The 12,368-nt window shown below is 35.3% G+C and overlaps 1 protein-coding gene across 1 annotated transcript in view; it reads left to right on the forward strand.

Moving 5' to 3' along the window:
- LOC122844081 (CUB and sushi domain-containing protein 3-like) overlaps nucleotides 1–12,368 on the forward strand; it is a 475,440-nt gene that overhangs the window by 215,998 nt on the left and 247,074 nt on the right. Inside the window, exon 7 of the mRNA XM_044139260.1 lies at nucleotides 1,225–1,422. Within this exon, the coding sequence (XP_043995195.1) occupies nucleotides 1,225–1,422 (198 nt within the window). The remainder of the gene's footprint in view (nucleotides 1–1,224; nucleotides 1,423–12,368) is intronic.

A 12,368-nucleotide genomic window follows, 5' to 3' on the forward strand; every position in this document is an offset into this window, starting at 1 on the left:
TGTATGCATGCAGAAAGTTTTCCAGCCAAAGACTGTTATAATGTTTATAAAAAGCCCATGAACAGGTATTTACTCAATAAGATACAGTCAGCTCTGCTTTTGCTTGTCTTTTCATCTGGTGTTTCTCTGCCGTCTCACAAACAATAGGCTGTAGGAGATATGACCTAATGTTTGGGAGAGCACAATTTTCCACAGTTAGCTGTAATTTGAAATTCATGTTGTCAAATTGTAAAATCAGGAAATATTCAGAGCTTCAAACATCTGACATAAAGTCAAAAAACATCTGACAAAGTCTTTCTTTATACAAATATATGCAACAGCAGCAAATGTAAAAACAGAGCAATAAGAACACCATCAAACACAATAGCACTGACGAGATCAACATTCTTCTTCCAATAACACACTTTTAAATTTTGAACAATTTTCAATTTTTGTGTAACCGAAAATTGAAACAGTTGACCCAGTTTGAACTACACTAAGGATCTGATGAGCTTTCTTTGAATCACAGGCCCATTTTCCACCTAAAAGAAGGCTTTTATTAATGCTGAATGCAGGCGTAATAACCATGAGATTGCATTTGTATGTGATCTGAGGAATAAAAAAAACATAACAAGTGAGTTATGAGTTGCCCATTCTTGTAATTTGAGCCCCTGTAAAATCTTTACATTCCAGACTTTAGTTTTCTGTCATCAAGCCACCTTCACCACATTGTGAAAAATTCCCCCCAGTCTACAGGACAAAAAAAAGCTTGCTTTAAGCAATTATTCAATTAGAACTGTGAATAAATTACTCCTTTGTCACTTTTTTCATATGTTAATTTCAGAAATTTTTTTTGAGGGGGAGAGGAGTGAAGGAGAATTTATAATCTCAAACTGATGGGCAATGTGTTTGAAGGTTGTTTTCAATAAATTACTCAGTTTTCTGTTTCTACTTTTTGCAATTTGAAACTTACAAAAGTAAATGATATCTTGTGGAGCCAGACTAAATGATGGACTTCATCATTTGCCATTTCTGACCAGTAAACAGGAATACTACTACTGTTCAGGGTGAGTGAGGATTGAGGTGAATCCTGAGGAAAGACTCAGCAGTTTAAGCACATAATCTCTTGTTTGTAAGGAAAAAGAAACTGCAGATCTCTTTTAATAAATGTTGTTTTTTTTTTTACATTTTAAGAAATGCTGAGACGGAATTAATTTATTTTTCTGTATTTTCTTTCTTTCACAGAACTACACAGTACATCTTGTGGGAATCCAGGTGTTCCACCAAAAGCAGTGCTAAGTGGTGGTGGCCGTTTCGCTGTAGGAGACCGGGTGCAATACAGCTGTGTCCCTGGTTACGTCTTAGACGGTCATGCTACACTCACATGCATAACCAATGCAGCAAACATTGCAGTCTGGGATTTTCCTGCTCCTATTTGTCGAGGTAAGCATAAAATATCAGTATTTTTGGTGTGCATGAAATATGAAGAGTTCATTTTATTCTAAAACATTGCCCTCTGAAATGCAGCATAATGCTGCTTAAAATCCGTAAAAAAAAAAAAAATAGTACATGAAATCTGTTGATTTGCATTTGTTACAAAATTGTTGGGAACATACTCAGAATATATAGTCGTGTAGAAAAATTGGATAACTCAATTAAATATTGAGTTGTTGATTAAGAAACAAAGGTTCTACAAAGGATGTAAAAAAGAGTGTATTGTGCGAAATAAGGGAGGAAACCCTAATCTGTAATAACTAGTCCTACAGCTGTTGGTTAGAATGACTCTAAAATGTTACCTGTTGCTTCTTTGTTTTATGCCCATCCTTGGTGTAGTAACTGGCGCGCTTTTAGTCTTTCTCAGGCAGCAGGTCCCATTTCTGCTTCAATTAATAATATATATATATATTTTTTTTTTTTACAAAATGTTTATAAATTTTCTTCAAAGCCCCTCTGACACACAAGGGAACTCATGTCGTATTTTATGACGGAATTGTGCCAGGTCCTAAAGCATTAAATAATCCACAAACTATATCACCTTCGCTTCTGTGCTTCACAGATGGGATGGGGTTCTTGTCTTGTAATCCTGTATTTGGTTTATTCAAAACATGTCCTCTATTCTGTTCTATGAATAATTACATTCCAGCCGTTGTAATTATTTACAACCCATTCCATGAACATTATTAATTTAGAAATCCTGGCCCTCTCCTAGGAAATGACAGTTAAACCAGAAATGAAAGGCAAGTATCTCATATCAACAGTTGCGCGATGCCTGCTGTTTGTCCCATGATGACAAAATTTCAGGGTTTCTGAATACTTAGAGTATTGCAGGCTGTTTTCAGGGGGAACTTGACTTGAGGAACAGATTTGGGTTTGGCAATATTTGTTTTGAATGTCTTCTACTTATAGACTATTTCCTATGTAGTGTAATGAAACCTCTTTAAACCTTTTAACAGGCTCAGAAGGTACTACAGCTTCTACATTCTGCCTGAAGCCCCAAGATAGCTCTATAGAGCTTGAAATGTCTCTATAGACAAATTCAGTCTCTGAGGTTTAGACAAGGCTAACCTCCCTCATAATCAGTATGTTCTCATCATGTAAACCTTATGTGAAAAATCAAGAAGTCTCTTAATTTATTCTTTATCAGAAATTGCATTTTCTATCACACATTGGCAAAACAAAATTTTGAATATTTTTTTCTTCAGCTTTACCGACATTACCCTTGTTGAAATCAATAATAATTGTCCATATGAGTTGACGTTCATAGGGTTTCTTAATTTCTCCACGACTATATAGCTCCTAAATTTTTAGAGTAAAAAATTAAAACAGTTTTAGAATAAAACTCTTTGTACATGTATGTGGACATTGTGTGTGTAAATGTGGCAGGAAGACAGACAGGCTACAGATGTATGTATGTATGTGAATGTTTCAGAGACACCACAGACTCACATAGAGGTTTATTGTGTCTGTGTGTTCCTTCGTTCCCCCCACTGATCAACGATGTATGTGGGAGACAGGCCTGTATGTGAGATATATCATATGGCAAGCTTTATTTTTAGATTTACATACGTTACCTTGTTTCATAATGCTTTGTAGGTGGATGCAAAATTAAATGTATCAATGCCAGAAGACACAGAACATATAGGTGTGTTGACACTGTGAGCTTTAATGATAAGGTTTGTTTTGATTATATAAAAGTAGCAGGAAGATTTAAATTAACACAAACATTTTTTATTATTATGATTATTATCTCCAGTTAAGTTTAGTGTATTTCAGCTACGTTGTTGCTTTTACGTCTACATTTCAAAGACAAATATATTTTCTTATTTAAAGGGAAAATAAAAAAGTGCATGACTTTCTCTCTGTGGCTACTATCCGGTAGCTTGCCATCGTCAGTCTGTGAATGTGCATGAATGGGTGACTGAGTGAATGTATCGCAAAGCGCTGTGGGGTCCTCTGGACTTGATAAAGTTCAATACAAGTACAATCCAATTACCCTTTACCACATAGTACAATAAACAAACAAACATCTGTCCCAGTTTTATCGCTGCCAAACAATTTAATTTAAGCTGTTCAGCACACAAAACACACATTTGACAATGTTTCAACAATTCTGACATGGTCTCTATGCCAGCATTCCCATGGTACCAAAACAGGTGTGTTTTATCTTTTTTCTGAACTGGAAAGAAGAGTGATCAAAGTGATGGAAATAGAGCTCGGTATCCTACAGAAAGCAGGAGTATGATGTAAGGTTTCCAATGTCTTACATGAAACGAAATGCTCCTTTCAGAGATCTAAATAAGAAATCAATCAACATTAAAGACAAGCAAAACTATTGACTTGTGTGACTTGTAATTATTTAATCTGCCAGAATTAAGAAATTGATATTCTACAGTGTGGCTTCAAGTACAGTTTAACACTTCATACACCTTCCACTTCTTATCTTCCTTCATCGACAATGTTTAGAATTCTTGAAGTCATGTTTCAGATTAAGTTTATGTTTTTACCGCCAAAGTCTTCTATTGACAACATTTGCTATATGTTTTACTGCAAGCTCATAAAAACAAATTATCAAAAACATATATGCATTACTCAGAGAAACTGAGTGGTTCTTTATTATGATTATGAAAATATGTGTCTCAGACTTCGGGCTGAAAAGAAGTAAAAAAACAAACAAAAAAAACGGGTAATACTTGAAATAACTTTCCCCACTAAAAAGGACAATCACTGATTGACCTGAATCATCAGGGCAAAGAAATGTCCATGTGGTGTTCAGAGGGAATGCATTCCTTTAAAAAAATCAATGACATTTTCGGGTGATGACATGAACAATTATATGTTTTGTTTCACAAACCAAACTTGGGATCTGTCATATAAAACCAGAAGTCTTTTATGATCTAACTCTATCCGTCTTATTAATTTGCAAGAATTACTAATGTTGCGTTGAACATTATTCACATTATTTCACATCATAATGTATTTCCACCTCTGCTTGACGCAGAGGCCACGTAAATGCACAAGAGGTTTGTTCATGACCTTTAGTAAGCTGAATTTATATGTACTACTTTGTTTTTTCTAACCATTTCTCTACTACACACATAAAACACTTTAGGTATTTGGAAAATATGCATTTCACATAGAAATTAATGCCTTTGCTCCTCCTAAGTGCATCCTGGTTGTAGATTTGAGAGGTAGCCTGGTATTATTGAGAGGAAGATATTCAACACAGACGAGAGGGCACTTGAATCGTCACCACTTTTAGATAGCATCTGCAAATTGATTCACAGTATTGAGTTTACCTCGTTTCCTCTTTAGTAATTCAATTTTATTTTTTATTTTTTTCAAATAAGATGAGATAAACCAGAGAAGAATTGCTGTGCCAAAATTTAATGTTGCAGTATTTAGTAAGAGTTGCAGTCCTGAGAAAATGCCTTTAAAGCTAATCATTTATTGTGTCACTTTTAGCAGCATGAAGCATTAGCAATGAATGACAGAGACTATTAAGTCACTGTGACCCACTTTTCTTTTTGGAATTGTTTTAATTCATCATATTCTGGATTTGAAAGATAGCATATTTTCCATAAAGATTTAAAATCTAATTTTACATACAGAAAAAAACTTATCTTGGAGATTTGCAAAATTAGTCAGTTTGAGAAAGTTAAAATATCCTGTCTCCTTTTCCCACTACACCACCAATGAATAATTTTAGTTAAGTATTGTTGATGGAAAGTACATGAAAGAATTAACAAACTGCTGATGGTCCAATTCTCATAAGGCAGAACAGACTTGAGCAGAGTTATTATCAAACTATCAGCTTTTTGATTACATGTGTGTTAGTAATCTACAAGTACAGATTTGGATACACTTCGACAGCAGTCAAGAGTTTACATTAAATATTTAGTTTTTACACTCAGCCACCGATAATGTCCTGTGGCTGGTAAGGACATTACCTCTTTAAACAAAACTCTTGACATTTTTAGACAAACTGATGGTAGAAAAAGGACGCAAATGGCAGAAGGCAAATACATCAGCACACCACAAACTACACCAAATATCACTCTGACTTAGATTAAGTGTAAGTGAAAATGTTAATGTGGCTTTGGGTTTGGGTGCAAAAATGAAGAGGTCAGTGCAGAGAATAGTAAGTAGATAAGTCAAGGATCCAATATCCAACTGTAACACTGCCAACTATGTTAGCTCACTGTAAAAAACTTTTATAGAACTCAGAGCCAGCTATTATGTATCCACCTGACTTTTTGATGTTCTAAAAAATATATAACTTTAGAGTACAGCACTCCAGTGAGTGTCAATTTATTTAGGAAAACATACCACAAATGTGCTCAACTTCCACCAAATTTACTTCAGTGCTACTCAAATATTCTGTCTGCACTGATGAAGATCTACTCACCTCGGTATTTCAAAGGCTTGGAGTATTTGATTTAGCACAGCAGTAACATTAATTTCTAACCAGTTCATCAAATACTTATTTGACTTGTCTTAGGCACTGGTTCTGCTTGTAACATTAATGTTTCACACCCAGATGAAAGGAAAAGGAACATTGATGTTGTTTAAAATGTAACATACTCCATGTTTATACAGCAGACTTGCATTGTTTCCCCCTCTTAACACTCAATATAAAATCAGAATTAATCAAAAACAATACACATACTTGAGATGCGTACATAACATGACTTTATATTTTGCAAAGTGTACGTCCTTTCTTTGCATCTAAATACACCAAAATAGTTTAGTTAGAACAGCTTTACTAATTTGTTGAAATTATTCAATTAATGCCTGTTAGTTGAATGATTTTAATCTTTATTAACTTTATGTATGGCAAGCCAAATCCAAAATAATGAAATTTTTGGAAATTTTATTTAAAAAAATGGTGTAAAGTTCTAATTTGACTAGTTAGGCTATCAAATACAGTCTAAATCATTGCATTTGATCTAGGTATTTACAGTATGATCCAATTGCGATTGTTTTTCAGACTTTTACTTCACAGTGTGATAAATTTCCACTTAAAAAACAAGGCTGAAAATTGTTATATTGATGTTCAAAAAAATTTTACTTTAAGTCTGTATCGCCAATCCTTGATTGTACATTCTGAACATGTCTGAGATGGCACAAAGGTATCACAGAAAACCTTTAAAATGGTAATACAGTCACATAGATATATAAACAGAAAAAAAATCATGCAAACAGAAGACATGTAATTTCCATTAACTGGGAGTAGGGTTGATAACAGAAGTATTATCCAATTGTAGTATCAGTTAGCTGTTTCTAGATCCTATCATAAAAGATAAAGCTTGTATGACAAACAAGGGAAGTTTTTTTTTTTTTTTTGAGAAAAAGAAATATTTCTTTTGCTGTAAATTCAATAACAAAATGTTATAAGAGATGTGTTTTTCTTCTTTGGATGTGACCTGTTCCTGAGCAACAGAAAAACACTGAAAACTGTAAAAGGCATGTAATGGTGAACTAAAATGTTGCGCAGCAATAGTGAAGCTGTAAACTGTAATTTTGAGAGTAGAGGAGGAAGGAAGAGAGGCAGGAGGAGATTGCAAAAGAAGAAGAGAAGCAAATGGCAACTTGTCAGGGCTGGATTAGCAATGTCTCTGTCTTTCTGTCAGTAAGGCTAAGAGGAGCTAAGCTACTAATTTGTTCACACCAACTCAGAAACACACATCTACAACTATTTACACCCCCTGTCAATTAGACATCACACTTACACACACAAACACACGCAAATAACCCCCATACACACAGTACAGAGTCGCATACAGTTTGTGGTTGTGCATGCTGACACCTAGAGGCATTCATACCGACTGTAATAGCTTTCGATCAATTATTCAGTCATGCAATCAAATGCCTGGAGATGCAGTGCTTTTAGCTATTGCACCAGTAATATGCTTTCTCTCTTTCTGTGAATATGTGATTCATTAATCTTGTCTCTTTACATTACATGCTGTGCTTAAATTATCATACATTATTCATGGATATATTTTTTTTTAAATTAAACCCATATTCAGAAATACTCTCTTTTCAGTATAATCTGTGACCTCTGTGGCCAACAACTGATCTAGGTGAATGGCCTTTTTAATGATGAACAACTGAACATATCCGTTCACAGGTGGTTTACGTTCATTTAATAATGTAACAGATTTTCAGGAAGGGATTTGTATGAAAAATAAGCAGCACAAATCACTCACCAACGTTTATTCATTTGAAAAGATGTTGCACTCTAATTGCTTTCCTCTAAAAATTGCTTAAAAATCAGATTGCAGATCTTCTACTGATTAACTCCCAATGATTCTAGGGTGGGCCGCCATTATTTTACTGGCTTGGTAATGTTGAGAAGGCCTTTAATGACAATTTCAAAGCAGAATACTATGATATTGTGTGGATTCAGTCACGAGGTCCCAGATTGGGGCTGGTTACAGCTCCAAGGTAGACCTCAGAATCAATAAACTTAACTACTAGGGTGCATAGAGAGATTTAAAGTTGATACCTATTGTTACTGTAATTGAAAAACACAACTTGTAAATTAAATATTCTCTGTGTTTACCAAACTGCAGACAGAAAGCATGAAATTTGATAAGCATAAAGTGGTGAACTATAAAGAACTGAAGACTCTAAACTAAAATGTACGGATCATTGGCTCTAACATCAAAATCTTAGAGCCTATATTAAATATTTGGATTTGATTCATACTTGAATTCCACAAAGAATCAAGACTTAAGTTAGGGTTTATTGACTCTTGACATATTTGGTAAATTATTTAAGTGGACCAGAATTTGTTTCTCGTGTTGTTCCAGATCTTTTGTGCAGGCGTGAATACACTAAAGTTTTCTCAGTCTGCTTCCAAACAAACTCTGGTGTGGTCTCACTTCTGATTTGAACCAACTACAGGAAAGGCATGTCTCTTTGGACTTCATGAGCCACTGCTCCTGGACATTATGGTAAAAATGATCCCTTTGGTGTTGCTAACACTACTAAAGCATGCAAACTGAAAACTTGATCCAAAGTTTTCTGCTTAGCAATGCTGCTGGCAGTATGTTGTGGGCCAGGGGGCACAAAGCATCTCATCTCATTCAGCTTGCAACTGCATTCCAAAATCCAGAATATTGCATCACGAAACCTGGGTTGCATGAGCTGGTCTAGACTTTAAAAAGCTGTAGCAGTTTTAAAAGCACAAGTGCACATAAGGGATACGCAGCATGCAATGTCTTCCAAAGTTTGTTTTTCTGGGTCTGTGATCTGTCCTGTCCCCTTCATTTTTATCCAGTGGGAGCAATCATTACCCGCATGGCTTTGTTTATGAGTCATTGTATGTTTGCATTAATAAAAAAAAAATTAAAAAATTTAAAAATGTAAACGCAAACCCCACCAAATAAGCAAAACAAATAAAGTCCACTTTGAGTCCGGACCAAAACTCGTTCATGTGAATACACCTTTAGACTCTGGATGACTAGAGTCTCAAGAAGAACCTTTATCCTGACCAAAAAAATGACTTTCACACAAATTTTTCATTATCCAATTTTAGGTCATTTTAGTAGAAAATAATGCCATTTTGTTACTGTCACCAGTAATTGATCCTGTGACCTTTCAAATAGTGTTCCAGACATAGAATATTTGCATAAATATTTAACATTTAGATTCTGCGTTAGATTAGCTATCTGAAATTAAAATATCTGCACATCTCTCTACTTTAAAGAAAAGCCTCTGCCATAACTGTGTTTGAAAGAAACACTGACTGTGAGCCTGTGTCATAGGATAAACCTACCAACTGCAAGAAAGCAAAGCAAATGAATGGAGAGCAGACAGAAGAGGAGGAGGTTGAGTTAGAGGAAGTGGAGGGTTATTGTTCCTATTGAAAAAGTAATAATCTGCACTGACAAAACCTGAAATGAGACTCACTGAGAAACGGAAATGAAATGAGCATGTGTGGTTGTTTGTGTGTTGTCATCATAACAAGACTCATGCTGCCGGTTGTCTGGGCACAGAGTTTTTGTGTCCTTTGGAGTGTGCAGGTCATTGGTTCAGCTCCTGTTTATGGTACCATGGTCTAATCAAGCACTTGATTTTTATTTTTTTTATTTTTTTTTATATATTTTTTTCCAATGAAGATAACATTTCAAATCTTAGTGTGTTTTAAAGAATTACAGAATTGAGTTCCAGGCAGGTTCCTCGTCGTATATTCAGAAAAAAGTGAGAATTTAGCCAAAATCTAGAGATGACTTCAAAAGGTAAAGCACAACCAAGACAACTGAATGACACATTATTATTTAAAAAAATCTGATCCCTCCAGAGCAAGATAAGCTGCTCTGATCAACATTTTGGTGTTAAAACCTAGTGACTGACATTTTGTGGTTTATAATAAATTACATGTTAATGTCTAGTTAATTGCTTTGGATGGTTATTCCAAATCATTCAAGGTATAAGATTTGTTTAAATATATCAGCCAGTTATAATTATCCTCCATAATAGTTTTCACCACCTAGTAGAGTGTTGGTGCCCCTCTTGCTATATATGAAGTGTGAACTTCACTAACACTCTGAATGTGTGCTGTGCTTTCTGCCACCAAGATTTTGGCTGCAGGACCTTTAAATGACATGGTGGGCCTTCATGGATGGTGCATGTAGATCCAGTACATCCTACAGAAGATTGAGATCTGCACTTTGGAGAAGTCAACATCTCAAACTTCTTGAGCTCCTTAAATCCTTCTTGGGCTATTTTTTTGTTTATAGGATGAACTATTCTGTTGAAAGAAATAGCAGGAAATATCCTTTCCACACTGACTGATCTGTGGTGGAGCAGTCCCATAACCCACAAAATGTGCAATGTGGTGACCTGTGCATTTTGACAACTTCCTGTCAAATCTAGCATACATTTTACCTGTGGTGTAAAAACAGTAATTCATATCTTACCATGTTTTAGTTCTTGGACCACTTTTATAGAGACTGGCCACTGCAAACCAGGAACTCCTTTCACATAAGGCAGTTTTGGCAATGCTCTGATCCAATCATTTTAGGCTGTTTCATTGCTTTTACAATATATTTAACAGTTGATTTTAAAATGAACTGTATGCAAATTTGTCTTTAAAAAAACCCATTTGATGAAATCTATTTTCTGTTGTATTTTAGCAATTTCTTTGAACCATTTCATACAGTTTCTGGCTTGTTTATGTCTGAAAATTATAAATTTTCAGACGTGAAAAATTGTAAATTGACCGTGTGATTATTTCTCCACTGGCCTTTTGATGGACTTGTTGTCTGTCCAGGGTGCACATATCCTTTTGCATTAAGACATTTGGGACAGAATGAAGTAAGCAGGGACAATAGCTTAAGAGCAAGTGAAGATGATGTAAGCAAGAAAATGGCTTGCATACCAAAACACAGATTAGCTGCAGTCCCTAAACGTCCAGATGCCACTAAGGACCTTTACTTCCTAAATAGCTGTCTACAATAGGTTTTATTCTGTTTACATTTTATACATTTTCCTGCATATTTTTGCTCTGATCTGATTTTTGTTAATGTACAATTGGTCTCAGAAACCTTAGATTAAAGTGTAATGTTGAGTACTTCAAGGATGTATCTGAATGTCAGAATGCACTGGAGCTGACCGGAACTCTACTGGGTTGTTCAGACCTGATAGTCCGTGTTATCCCAACAGGATTTGACAATGATCCGCAGAACTTACTGCAATGAATTCTTGGCTTGCTTTCTTTTCAAGTGCCCCATAAATTTTTAATAGGGATCAGGTCAGGGAAGTACAGAGAAAAGTCTGTGACAGGTACCGCTGCTTTGTGTGCTTTTTGTCTTCAAATATTTTTCAAAGGCTAAAGTTGTTAGGGTATCAATCGTTTCTTCTTCTTCCTTTTTCCACTTTGCTTTTTTATGGAACCGTTTCAAATGTCCAATTTAGATTTACTAATAATAATGACTTTGTTTGTCTTCCAGTTTGATGTGCTGGTGTGTCTTAGCCTATTCCAAGAACTTTGCTGCTTTTCGAACTATTATTAGGCATTCATGTTGTGACAGTGTCTTTGCTGAATCTGGAAATCTTTATTTAGACAATGGCATTTTTATTTATTCCTTCTTTGTCAGCAATGAAGCTGTCCTTGTTTTTCTTCATGTAACAATCTTATGATGCAAACATTTAGTCTGCCTAACGAGACTTAAAATGCTGCTGATCCTGGAAGAGCTCATGAGAGTACCATCCATCCATCCAAAGAAACAACATGGGCTTGATTTGATACAGAGAAAGCCACTTCCAGCTAAAAACTGGTGCCCAAGGGAACAGAAAAGGTTCCCATCAAAAGTTGCATGAGCACCTGCTTTCTCGCAGTTTCCTAGTGAAGTGAAGAAAATAGTGAGAAAATGGGCGTGTGTGTGGGTGTGTGTGTGTGTGCGTGGTGGAGGGGTGTAACATAGTTCATAGCTGCAAGGAAGCAAATAGAATTGGACATTTTTTAATCTTTTTTTTTTTACCTTTCAACTTGACTGTCAAATTGACTCGAAGAGTATCCACGTAAAAAGTAGACACAGGAAGGTTTAAAATGAATACATTTTCATTTTATATGTAGAGTGCACCTTTTAAGACAAATAGAAAAAGGTTCATGCAAAAAATATACTTCCAAGTATTTTTTTTTTAAATGTTTAAACTTTAAAACGGGTGAATTTGACCTGCAACATAACAGGAGGGTTAATTGTGATGTGAGGTTATTTCTACTGGCTTCAGACTATCCATGAGACGCACAGAGCAGTATTTCAATTTGAGCTGAAGAACCGGCCCCTCATTAAAACATAACATTACGCTGATAGATCAAACCAAAAGCATTACACAGCAGGAACCATCATTCAACATGTAGGCTCAGAGCAAATTACAAG

Source organism: Gambusia affinis, linkage group LG14 (genome assembly GCF_019740435.1).
Source record: "Gambusia affinis linkage group LG14, SWU_Gaff_1.0, whole genome shotgun sequence".
Taxonomy (NCBI): Eukaryota; Metazoa; Chordata; class Actinopteri; order Cyprinodontiformes; family Poeciliidae; genus Gambusia; species Gambusia affinis.